The sequence below is a fragment of the Castanea sativa genome, chromosome 7, assembly GCF_040712315.1.
Source record: "Castanea sativa cultivar Marrone di Chiusa Pesio chromosome 7, ASM4071231v1".
NCBI classification, from domain to species: Eukaryota; Viridiplantae; Streptophyta; class Magnoliopsida; order Fagales; family Fagaceae; genus Castanea; species Castanea sativa.
Genome location: NC_134019.1, coordinates 46,754,500 through 46,768,626, shown reverse-complemented (window position 1 = coordinate 46,768,626; position 14,127 = coordinate 46,754,500). Strand labels below are relative to the sequence as shown.

The 14,127-nt window shown below is 30.8% G+C and overlaps 1 protein-coding gene across 1 annotated transcript; it reads left to right on the top strand.

Annotated features, from left to right (window-relative positions):
• The first annotated feature begins 4,510 nt into the window (after positions 1-4,510).
• On the top strand, positions 4,511-12,489 carry LOC142644580 (uncharacterized). Its single transcript, XM_075819160.1, has 4 exons — positions 4,511-4,963; positions 5,060-5,249; positions 6,540-6,638; positions 12,377-12,489. The coding sequence occupies exons 1-4, from the start codon at positions 4,511-4,513 to the stop codon at positions 12,487-12,489; spliced, it is 855 nt and encodes a 284-aa protein (XP_075675275.1).
• The last annotated feature ends 1,638 nt before the right edge of the window (positions 12,490-14,127 follow it).

Genomic DNA, 14,127 nt, shown 5'->3' with positions numbered 1-14,127 from the left:
AAAAATATTGCTACTATAACTCAACAGCACATAAAAGATTTGAGTTTAGAATTTTTTTTTTCAATCAAAAGCACTTGTGATATTATGAATTTAAAATGCCATTATACACCTACTTTATTTAAATTTGTATATTTATATGATATCTAAAAGTTTAAGTGTGTCACTTATTGTTCTGTCACTCTTGTTAAGCCACATTTACGTAGCATTTAGGTCTATTTCAGTCCACTTTAGTCCATTTTGTCTAGTTTGGTCTCTTTGGTCCATTTTAGGTTAATTGAATCTTAAATTGATTCTTTTTGTAGGTTTCCTTTTTCAGTTTTGGACTCAAAATTTCATATTTTTATTCTTCATTTTTGGGTTGAAAAAGTATGAAATTTTGTTCTATTTGGACTAAACTCTTTAGTTTTGGGCTAAAAATACAAACAAAATAGGTATTAAAACTTAGAGAAATAGGTCCTAAAAAAGCAATAAAAATTATAAATATTCTTAAAAATGCCTTAAAATTCAAGTTACAGTAATATAGACATTATACTTATATTTAGATTAATGTAACATTTTACATGTGTTCCATGGAATTGTGATGTACATTTTTTTTTTATTCTTGAATATATTCAAATTAGTCAACTGATTATGGTATATTTAAAAAAAATCATTTTAATAAAAATTTTCTCCATTTATATAAAACAATATTATAATTATATAATTTAAATCTATTTATTAAATTACGTTTCATACACACACACACATTACTATATATTGTTATTGAATACAAAATACATTATATGTTCTATTACATAAAACTTATAAAATAGAAATTATTTTTAAATAACACACACAATATTTAATTTATAGTTTTAAATTACATTTTTATATAAAATAATTATATTACATTTTTCCACACGCATCGCGACTAGTATTTACTATTTATAAAAAAAAAACTAAAAAAAAAACCTCGATACTCTATAAAAGTTACTTCAACTGTAAATTGAAATCCAAAATTTTCTCTTAAACGCATCTCTCCAAATGAATCATAAAAGAACTAAGAGCGAGCTTAATAACATTATTATTAGTTCCAACAAACATGTCTATTGATAAAAGTGAACTTGGAAAAATGAGGAAGAGAGGGTGCATCTGTTGATCCTTATTCTTTAAGTTTAACAACATTTCTCCTCAACTCTTGGCTCTTCACATTGTATATAAACAACTTTTGCCAATGTACTATCAGGATTTCTACTGGACAGGACTTGTCGCTTTGGTATATTGCAAGAGGTAAAAAATCATCACTGATAAACTCTTCAAAATTTCTTGATCCAAATATGTTTAACCCAATGCCTCAAGAAGAGCCAAAAATCAAATCCATCTCTGAAAAGTTGAGTAGCATAACAAAGAACTTCATTGAAAGCTAATAACTTGCAATTGAAGCATATGTTGGGTTTGCATGGCAACTCAATTCCTTCCCTAAGCTTCACACTTGATATGTCTATTGCTGTAATATCTTTATCACTTTCTTCAATACTTTCTGCTATTCAATTCAAAGCCCCATTACAGACAATCTCAAAACAAGTTATGGAATAACTAGGAAAGATTACTTGTAAAGAACAGCTCAATTGCCTCCAAGTAGCATTTTCATTTACTTCATCATCGTTACCATCCATAACACATATATGACACTAGAACAAATTCTTAGGCAAACTGCCTTGTACTTTTGGAAGGACACATCATATGCTAGTGAATAGTAGCTCTTTGAACTCATTAGTCATTTAACCAGTGCTACTATTATAGACAATTAGACATGGATATCATTGCCAAATATAGATTTGGGAAGTATTAGCCCATCATAGGCATCTTCAATATCAACAATTATGCAGCAAGAGTGTTGTACTATTTTACTATCAAATTGCCATTGTTTACATTAAAAGCAAAGGATTCAGACCTTGAATTTTTTTTTTCAATGATGAATACCCACTTAGATATCATTTGTATATCATTAAATTATGGACCTTGACATAGTATGTGTGAGGATACTTCCCCAATTAATCGGATTTATCTGCTTTGGGGAGCCAGTCCCTCATGGTTTATCGGCTCAAGCGACGAGAGAGCGTACGGATCTTCACCCTCTGGGGGCTTTACACCGCAATCCCACATCGGCAAGAGTTCCCTCCCACTCATGGTTTATAAGCTTCTGGAGCAACCATGGTGGTAGTGGTACACTCATGGTCGCTCCAGAAGCTTATAAACCATGAGTGGGAGGGAACTCTTGCCGATGTGGGACTGCGGTGTAAAGCCCCCAGAGGGTGAAGATCCGTACGCTCCCTCGTCTCTTGAGCCGATAAACCGTGAGGGACTGGCTCCCCAAAGCGAATAAATCCGATTAATTGGGGAAGTATCCTCACATTAAAATGTGGTAGTGGTACACTCATGGTCGCTCTAGAAGCTTATAAACCATGAGTGGGGGGGAACTCTTGCCGATGTGAGACTGCGGTGTAAAGCCCCCAGAGGGTGAAGATCCGTACGCTCCCTCGTTGCTTGAGCCGATAAACCATGAGGGACTGACTCCCCAAAGCGGATAAATCCGATTAATTGGGGAAGTATCCTCACAGTATGAATCACAAATCATTCTAAACCAACTTTTTCCAACCCTTTGGATAAGGCTTTCATCCAATGGTCTTGCTAATATTTCAAAGATGACATCTTGATCCAGAAACAACAATATGTGAGAATTTGATTCCTTTTCCATGCTCAGCTCCACCACTAAAGTTTTCTTAAAAACTGCAAATTGGGCACACATTAAAAAAATATGCGTTACACAAAAAAGAAGAAGAAGAAGAAGAAGAAGAAGAAGAGTTTAGTGCGTCCATAAAAACACATTGCCAAATAAACTTTATTCTATCCTCCCTATGATTGGATCATAAAAACCATTTATTTACAGGAATTTTTAAAATAATATATTATTTAAATATATAGGTTGTATACTTGTAGTTATTTTTGCAACAATTACGTTAAGTACATAATAGTTTTCACAATTTCACTCTCAAGAGATAGCACAATTGATTGAAGATCACGCATTATGAAATAGAAGTCGTTACTTTGAATCTCTCGTTCCCCATTCGCCTTGCCTAAAACTTATTAATCAAAATTTATATATAAAAAAGATTGGTTCACATATCATTGTCATGGAAAAATAAAATAATTGGATATGCCTTGACCCTCTATATAATGGCATCAAATTTTTTGCCTTTACAAAGTTTTAATATCTCACGTTACAATTAGTGTTTTATGTGATGTGATGTGGAGTTGATTTGCTCCTAGAAAACATGACCTAAAAGCGTAGAATATGATGAACTTTTTTTTTGGTTTTTTATATATATAAACGATTGCAATGTGATAAACTTGTGTAGCCTAATACTGATTTACAAAGATCAAACTTATTCATGATTCATGATAGGGTGGTAGCAAAGACTAGAGAGTATTAAGCATTTCATTATTCTTTATGACTAAATATATACATGAATTGTAAAGAGTTTTATAGCTCAACTGTAAATTTCTGAGTTCATATTTCTCCTCTCAACTATTCTTACGTGACTTGACAATCTCAATATAATAGAATACCAATTGGATAACCAAACAAACCACCAACAACTTTTTCACAAGAAACAAAAGATATACCTCCCTCCTTTGCCTTGTATTCTTTTCTAGATAGACTCCATGTGTACATGAATATTTCTGGGAGAGGCATCGTATGGGAAAGAAATCATATGGATCTAACAGTAAGTCAGTAACACATACTCCTTAATAGGTGCTTGCTAACCTAATCTTTTGGTCCCTCTACTTTCAGAGGTGACGGAAAGCTCAACAATAATGGTGTCCGTGCTAACACTATCATAATTAAATATTTTGCCTTAAATAAATTGCGCATTATGTCACCTCTTGATGAAGTTATTCATGAATAATACTAATTAGTAATCAAATTTTACTACAAAAATTTTACAGATTGACATGTTAGTCAACATAAATAATGTCACGTCAACAAATTATACATAAATTTATTACTATTTTTATAGCAAAATTACAATTTAAACTCTATAATTTTAAAAATAACAAATTAAAATCTAGAAATTTGAAAAGATAATAAATAAAATCCATAGTCTATTTTAATTAAACTCCAAACACAATGTGGTTATACTTAAATGAGCTAAGATTTAATTGGTTACTTTTTGAAATATTTAATTTAATTCATTACTTCTAGGGGTAATTACACTAAACCCACCTGTGATTTGGCCCAAAATCACTTTGCCTACCCGTGGTTTAAAAAAGTGTCACTTTACCCACCTGAGATATGTTCCGTTTGTTTTTCGTAACCCACCTCTGTTAAAATCAAGGATAGATAGGTATTTTTGCTCAAATTTTATGTATCTCTCCTCCCAAAACAAAAAATAGCACAAAAATGCAAGAGAAACAAGATCAAAAGGGAGGGTTTTGTGAAAATTAATATTTGGATGACAAGAATGTGATGATCGCTGTGTCTCAAGGTGTGGTGCCTGTGTTGGTGAAATTGCTTGATTCAAGCTCGTTCGAGATGAAAGAGAAAGTTGTGAGTTTGATTTCAAGGATTTCATTGGTGGATTCGAGCAAGCACGTGGTGATTGCTGACAGTCTTTTGCTTTTGAACCATTTGTTGAGAGTTTTGGACTTTGGGAGTGCTTTTGCTAAAGAAAAAGCATGTGTGGCACTTCAAGTTCTGACCTTTAGCAAAGAAAACGCACAAGCTATTGGTTCTCGAGGTGGGATTTCATTGTTGTTGGAGATTTGTCAAGTGGGTACTCCTGGTTCTCAAGCTTTTGCAACTGGGGTTCTGAGAAATCTTACTTTGTTTAGTGAAATTAAAGAGAATTTCGTTGAGGAAAATGGGGTTGGTGTTCTTTTGGGGGTTGTGAATTCTGGGACTGCTTTGGCTCAAGAAAATGTAATTGGGTGTTTGTGTAATTTGGTTTTTAATGATAAAAGTTTTAAGCTTTTGGTTTTTAGGAAAGATGGGGTTCAGTGTTTGATGAATTTCTAGGACTCTAATAATAATAACAATAGGGTTCTTGAAGTAGCAGTGGAACTGTTATATTACTTGGCATCTTGTCAAACAATTGCTGAAGTTATTATTTCAGAAGGGGTTATAGGTAGGCTTATGGGGGTATTGAATTGTGGTGTGTTACGTGTGAGAGTTGCGGTTGCTAAAGATGTTTATGAGTTGGGATTTAGTACTAGAACCTGAAAAGAGATTGGTGAGTGTGGGTGTGTTGGTTGGGTATGGGTTTTGAGGAGAAGCACGGTGTTGGTGAGTCTCTCTGATTACTTCCTTCTTTCAAAACCCTTCCTTTTGATCTTGTTTCTCTTGCATTTTTGTGCTATTTTTTGTTTTGGGAGGAGAGAGACATAAAATTTGAGCAAAAATACCTATTTACTCCTGATTTAAACAGAGGTGGGTTACGAAAAACAAACGGAACATACCTCAAGTGGGTAAAGTGACACTTTTTAAACCACGAGTAGCAAAGTGATTTTGGGCCAAGCCACAGGAGGGTTTAGTGTAATTACCCCTTACTTCTAAAATTATACTCCTATTGATTAATTTGTTAGTCCCTAAGATTTAAACTGTATATTTTTCCCCCTTTTTTTTTTTCCTTATGTTGGCTTCAAAACATTGACACATTAGCATGTATAGTTGAATTTGTATTATCCATACCATTAAACATCACTTAAGTTTGTAATTTGGTGGATTACTATACTTTCATCTCATATAAGAATAAGTCCTACATGTTGGCCAAAATGAAAAATTATTTTATATATTCAATTTATCGATTTATCCCTTCACTTAAACATGGATTTTATATTCAAGATGCATAGTAAATTTGTGAGTTTTTGTTAACTCAATTGGTAAAGTGATTAAAATACTTTGAATTAGATTTTGCCTAATAAATATCATTAGTGTGATGTTGCATGCATTTGAAATATTGGATACTTTTTCTATTTACACAAAGACAAAGTATAGTAATAGACTAAAGAGTTTTGCTTGATTCTAATGCCCTGTAAAGCAATATGGGCATGACACATGTCCTAAACTAATAATTTATCGGCTATTCTCCCATCCAATCCTCTATAAAGCAACATGACCATAACATGTATCCTAAAATGATCAGTTATTAGGCTATGCACCCATTCAGTGAATGCGAGTATTGAATGAAAAATTTGATTGGCAAATTGTACAACGAGTGTTTTGGTAATTATAGAATACTTCTAAAGTAGAATAATTAATAAATAAATGTGTTCTCCTACTTATTAAATATAATGTCCCATGACCAGTTACATCAAACCCATGCATTTGACATGTGTCACCATTATGAAAGGTCTAATGTTACCATTATGATGGTTCATTGCAATTAGACACTAGTGTGTTTGGATACTGCTCATTTTGTAGAAAACCAAAAACAATAAAAAATGCTTTTCCGGTTACTGTTCATAAATGAAATTACTGTTCATTTGTCTATTTGCAGTGTTCATGTCCCATGAACAATGCAAGAGGCATTGGTCCAAGAAAAAAGAAGAAGAAGGGCAAAACGCAGGATCATTTCAACTATCCAAATGCTCACTGGGTAAGAAGAATATGCTTATATGGTACTCTCCAAATATTGTGTAATTTTCTATGTTCTTACAAACTAAATGTGCTCGTACAATGCACTTTAGCAACACCCACACCTCCTTAATCAACCAACGCGCTCTGAAACACAAACAAGAAGAAAGATCAACACGAAGAAGAAAAAGAAGAACCAGAAGCCAAAAAGCCAAACCTAACTCATACATAAACACAGACTCTCTCTCTCTCTCTCTATATATAACGGAAGCTAGTGAAAAACCATTCCCAAGCTTTCATTCTCTTCAAATACTCATCTTCATCTCACTGGAAAATCAATCATCTTTCTAATCTTTTCTTTTCTTTTCTTCTTTTTCCCATTTTCAAGATTTCATTTTTACCCTTTATTTCACTTTGGTTTTTCCACTTGTTCTACAATTTCAAATCCTGTATTGAATTGAAATTTTAACTCTACCACCACTTTGTTAGATCTCCATGTTCACACTGTGAATTCGTTTGCATTTTCTTTTTTCTTTTTCTAGGGTTTTCACGCCATTGATTATGCTTATTTGGATCAATATCACTGTCTTTAACTTCAAAATCAAAATTTTGATCAGACCCATTAACCATTAGTGGATTGATTAGTTTTTAAACTCTTTATTATTGTTGTAGATGTTGTGCAATTTGGCTTTTGTAAAAGCAAATGTATCAAACCCTTCACCATTGTAAGTGGCACACTATAAATTTACTTTCTTTTTATTTGTTTGGGTGTTTTTTTAAAAATTGATTTAGTTAGTTTCTTTATGTGTTTGGTGGTGTTCTTGGTTTTTAAAATTTGAATTTTTTTTATGCGTTTCAATCGAAGAGAATTCAATGAGTTTTGGCCCTTGTATTATTGCAAACGATGCCTTGCAGGTAAGGTTTCAATCTCAATTCTTCTTGGTTCTTACTTCTATGATTTATGGATTGCTATAGAGTTAAACCATGGTGTTTCATAGCTTGGCATTAAAAGCTTTTAGCTTCATTGTCAATATTGCATACATCATTGTATCATTAATAATTTAGAGTGTGTTTGGATGAGCTTAATTTGTTTGTTGAAAGTACTATAGAAAAGGAGAGGGAAAAGGGGTTTCTTTTTGGTGTGGGCTTGCCAAAATAAGCTCAAAAAGCCCAAAAAACTTGCATTTTTCTGCGTTTGCGAAATGCACACTAGTGTAATTTATACACACTTTTTAGTGATGCCAATTGGGCAAGGTTTCTTATAACCTCATTCCCATAAATTGTACATTAGTGTATTATTGACTATTTAGTGTAATCTATCAACACTTGTTAACCTTCTAAATATAAGATGTGCTTGTAAATTTTCTAGACGATGGGGCTTGGAAACTCTAGAAAACAAGTAAAGCAAAGATGTGCTTGTAAATTTAATAAATCTTTTTATTAAATTACGTTTTCCATACACACACACGCACACATATGTGACTATATATTTATATTGAATACAAATTACATTATATGTTCTATTACATAAAACTTATAAAATAGAAAATATTTTTAAATGACCCGCACTATTTAATATACAATTTTACATTATATTGTTATATAAAATAATTATATTACATTTTTTCACAAGCATCATGAGGGTTTGCGACTAGTATTTACTATTTATAAAGCTTATATCCATCCAAAAAGTTCATTAATAAAAAAATAATTTTAAAAAAACCTCCATACTCTATACAAGTTACTTAAACTACAAATTGAAATCCACAATTCTCTCTTACACACCTCTATCCAAATGAATCATAAAAGAAATAAGTGCGAGCTTAATAACATTATTATTAGTTCCAACAAACATGTCTTTTGGTAAAAGTGAACTTGGAAAAATGAGGAAGAGAGAATGCATCTATTGATCCTTATTCTTTAACCACATTGCTCCTCAACTCTTGGCTCTTCACATTGTATATAAGCAACTTGTGGCAATGTAGTATCATGATTTCTACCGGACAAGACTTGTCGCTTTGGTATATTGCAAGAGTTAAGAAATTATCATTGATGATGAAACTCTTCAAAATTGCTTGACCCAAATAGGTTTAACCCAATCCCTCAAGAGTCAAAAATCAAATTCATCTTTAAGTTTGAGTAGCATAACATAAAAGAAAACAACTAACTTTTTTAATCCTCTTAATATATAGAGACAATTTAAACTGCTCTTAATCTCTATTTAGTTGTGTTTTTTTTTAATTGAGCGTGAGGTTTTTTTTTTAAGAATAAAATATTAGAAACATGATTATTTAGTTGTTTTTTTTTTAAACTGAATGTGAGGTCTTTTTTTTAAAGAATAATTTATTAGAAACGTGTGTGGGTTAGTGAGAGTGATCCTATTTTGTAGGTAATGTTTTTTTTTTTTTTTAAATTATCTAAAATTTAGGAATTTTTTAATTAGTAATTTTACATGTCTAACTCTACTAGTTAAGATTTATAAACTGGTAAATTTGAGGGTATTTTGGGCATTGAAATTGAAGAATCCAAACAGGGAAAGCCCCTTAAATAGTAATATAGAAGTATAGATAAAAATTGGATAGGATAATCAATTATTTACTTTTTAAAAAATAAAATAAAATTCTTTGCTAAATTTTTTTCTAATCTCTCCCCTTCTCTCTCCTTAATAAGGTTGTTTTATATTTTTCAAGATAAAATTTTGCTATCAACGAGTAAGGGACATGACACCAAAATAGCATTGAAATCATATATTTGGGTGTGAATTTGTTCATTTTTTTAGAGAAGCTTTATGATACTTTTGGTCATATTAGTGGTTTTTTTTTTTTAATTTATTTATTACAAGATACAATTTTTACTCTAGCATAATCTAAGTGTATATGTGTGAAGCTCCCTTTTGAAGACTTAAACTCCGGTCTTTACCCCCCACACTCCATAAACATTTATACTTGTAGAGTGAATACTGCACCAAGTGCGCGATGGTTCGTATTAGTGGCTCTAAGTGTGCAATTTTTAATCTATCAAAAAATGTAAACCTCACATTGAAATAAGGGAAAAATTATAGCATGAATCCCAAAAAATAAGCTAATTAAAGAATGCAAGTGCTATACATATCAATAAACTAGAGATAATAAAGAAATTATTTATTTTACAAAACAAAGAATTACTAAGGAGTTGTGCATGTGATTGCATGCAAGTTTTAACTTCTCCTCTCACCCAAACTCAACTAACACCAAACTGCGATGTTTTGGCCTTTATGCAATCCACTAAAAAAAGTCACCCTGTATTAAATGCTTTTAAAAAACAAACACATGGCTGTTGTGTTTTTTATTTTTATTTTTTTGACCACGTTAGAAATTAGTGCAGAGAAAAGTCTATAATTAAAAAGAAAAAAATACAATGTAGAGAGTTGTGAGAAAAAAAAAAAGGTTCAAACACCAAAATAACACAATAAATAAAAATATTAAAAGTAAAAATGATGCACCGATTCTTAATCATAGCATGTGTAAATTTGTAGTGGTTAGTGGGTTTAGCAACCATAAACAAATTCACTGTAAAAGAAAAAAAAAGTAACTATACCTTGAAGAAAAGTTACATACCTTTTAATGAAATAAAACAAGGTTTGTGGAAAAAAAAAATTCACTTCAGCTGTAGCAATCAATAAACATGTTTTTCTCTTCTAGTTTCTGGCTTATTTCTCTCTTTTATTCAATTAAACCACACTCACGCTACTTTTATACAAAGAAGTAGCTACTGACTGTAATTGTATTTCAATTAGGAATAGGAACAATAATCTTTGATAAACGACTAAGAAGAGTTTTTGTTGATGTGAAGCTGACAAAAATTCTATTTCAACTAGGAATAGGAAGAGTTTTTTTTTTGCGAGAAGTTTTATTGAGAACTTTTATTGTACACGTAACAGAGTAATGTGAAGTGTTTTTGTTTGTGAGTATTTCTATTTAGATAACGTGGGGAAGGTAAATAGGTGGGGAGTTTCTTAAGCTATTGAGTATTTTTTGGGTTGGAAGGATTTTTTTTTTCCTTAAATGGGTGGGAAGGTATTTTAATGTAGAAGTAGGAATTTATTTAGGAGAGACGTTTTATGCTATAGGTTTGTTTTTATTATTTTTGTCAATTTACTATTTTAACCTCATTTCTTTTGTTTTAAGTTAATTAAATTAGATGTATTTTTTATAGTAAAAAAGGCAATAACTAACTTTCTAAATCCTCTTAATATATACTAGCCTCTGAGCACGCGCGTGAACACATACTCAGAGACTCTTCTATTTTTTTGAGTAAAAGTTAATAATTTGCATAAATTATAATTTGGTGTTAATATATTTTTCAATCACAAAAAAAATTTAGGGGTGTAATGAGTGCTAAGCATTTGTGGTGAAATAATTTTACGTGACGTGAGTAGTTGCTCAAAAGCTAGTTTTTTTTTTTTTTATTATAAATTTTATGTGATGTGAATATTTTTTTTATAAAATTTTTATGGAAGTTTTTTTTTATTGGAACTGTTGGTATTTTTTTTTTTTTAATAGGAGCTGTGAGTGGATAGCATTTCTTTCTTATTTTTGGTTAGAAATGCGTGGTAGTGGGGCTGGGAAGTGGGAAGTGTGAGGGTAGTAGGAAAATTTTAGTTGATTTACCATTTTAACCTTATTTCTCTTTTTAAAGAATAAGAATAGATTAATTAAATTAAGGGTATTTTTTACAATAAAAAAAAAACAATAACTGACTTTCTGAATCAACTTAATATATACACAAATATATAACATTATATATAAAATTATTTAAAGGGCTTCCCCTGTTTGGATTCCTCATTTTTGAGTTCAAAAATGTCCATACACCCCTATGTTTAAGTAAAGACAAAACTCCTATAAAAAAAAAAAAAAGTAAAGACAAAACTAAAGAATAATTTTGTAAAAATACAACTCTAACTCTCACTAATACATTGCCCAAAATACCCCCATCATACCCACCTACAAGTTTTCAACTAATAGAGATAAATATCTATACTATCATTTAAGGGGTTTCCCCTATTTGGATTCCTCTTCTTTTTTTATTTATTTATTTTATTTTTAGTTCAAAAATGCCCTTATACCCACATGTTTAAGTAGAGACAAAACTAAATGTTAATCCAGTAAAAATACAACTCTAACTCTCACTAATATATTGCCCAAAATACACTCATCATACCCACCTATAAGTTTTCAACTAACAGAGATAAATATGTAAATTAAAAATCCTATACTTTAAGACCCATAAACTCACGTACACTGCCAGTTTCTATCTCACTTTCTATCTCTTATTCTTCTTCAAATTGAAGACATTTAATTTAGCTCTACATCCTCCTTTAATTTTCTTGAGATTGAAGACATTTACTGTTAGAGGCTCCAACAATTTTTTAGGTTCTATCTTTTCACGGTGGCTTATTATCGTGGTTGACTTTAAGATTTTAAATAGGAGAGTTTGTGCTTGAACTGGTTTCTTGAAAAAGAATATTGGTAACCTCCTTTTTTGAGTTTTTTTTTTAGAATTTACGGTATTTTTATTAAGAGAATTAAGCTACTTGGATGAGAATTAAGACTGATTGGTTTTGCATTTATGTGTATAAATATTGGATAAGATTCAATTCAACAAGACTCTCTATTTATGCGTGCAGGTACTTATATATTATTCTTCTCTATTTTGGTCCAAGAACTTAATATTTAATGTGATTTTAGATTGCTAACACTTTTTCTGGTTTTTGGGTTATAGATTTGGTGAACAATATTGGTACAATTGCAATGTCTGGGACCAAGGAATTTACAGAGGCATTGCAGGCTGGAGCAAATGTGAGCATGATTGGTCAATTTGGTGTTGGGTTTTAAGGGAATTAAGCTCCTTGAAGTGGTAATTTACGCTACCTTTTTTTTTTAATGTAATTTACGCTACTGTTTTTTAGAAGGTATTATTATATATTTGATGTATCATGTTAATAGTTACTCAATTTAAACTCCACATGAAGTGGTTGTTACCTAAGAAATTGTTGTAATTTTTTTTTTTGTAACATAAATTATATTTATCATTTGTATAATTCTATGTGAAATTCAATTTATATTTTTTTTATAATTATTAATTTACTATTCCATAAAAAATGTTCTGTACATATTCTCAGTTTTAAGGATAATTGATATATTTAAAATTTAAACTCTTTTTAACTTTTGTTATGGATGTGCAGTAAGTGACTAACTATTATTGATTATTTTACCGTAAAATAAATATATTTGAAATTTAAACTTTTTTTCACTTTTGTTATGGATATGTAGTAAGTGGCTAACTTTTATGATTAAAACAGTACATGTAGTTTTTCAACTTTAAATTTGAAAAAAAAAAGGATGGTCGGGTAGTTTTTAAACGTGGGAATTTTTTAAATAGTACATTTATAGAACATGTGATTTTTTTAAACGAGTAGTTTTCCTTTTTTTGATAAACTTTTAAATAAGGATATGGTCACACCAACTCCCCACGTTAATCTTTTAAATTTTCCTAAAATTTAGCATTTTATTTTCTTTCAAAATTAGATATGTTAGTGCCTAAATATAAGGATATGGATGGAGAAGTTATAATAGTGGTTTTATAGTAGGAGCCTTTTTTTTTTTCCCAAAATATGGAAGAGATTTAAAAGAAAAAAGAAAAGAGGGAAATGTGAGATGGTTTTTTTACAAAAGAAAACATGAGTAAGGAAAATGAAGTTAAAAAAAAGAAGATAAATCTTGATAAAAGAAAAAAGGAAGAGAGAGAGAGAGAGAGGTGAGCATATCTTTACGGATAAGAATGTATAGGTTTTTTTTTTTTTTTTCAAACCGCATGGGACGTAATTAAAGAAGTTAGTTGAGTTCAAATAGAACATTAGCATTATTTGGATTTTGAACAAACCAAAAGGAAACATGTGGTTGTTCAAAAAAAAAAGAAAAAAAGAAAAAGTGGGATTGTGGATTAGTGGAAAAGTGGTAAATAACGTGCTTGGATAAGTTAAGAAAAAATTTGATAAGAGAAAAAAAATTATTTCAAATATTTTTAAAAAAGAAAAGATAATGAAACTTGGATATAGGATGGACCTATAGTAGGGCAGGGGGCCACTGCCCCCACCCCCAAAAAAAAACCTAATATATATATATATATATATATATATATATATATATATATGTGTGTGTGTGTTGAAATTTTTTATTTTCGTCCTACTAAATAAATATGAAACCTAAATTACAATTCTCAAATTTTTACGCTAACCTTACTCTTCCTCCACTCAATTTTTACCCTAACGCCTCCATCATTGCTGCTGCTATTCTTTTCTTCAGATCAGATTTGGGTGTTGTTGTTGCTGCTCTTTTCCTCAGATCAAATCCGGTGTTGCTGCTGTTGGTCAGCCTGCTCCTCTTCACACACGAGTCTGGTATATCTAAGAAATTTCTCTCCTCCCTCAAGTTCATATTTTTGTTTTTTTTTCCTTTATCTGTCTCAGCCGG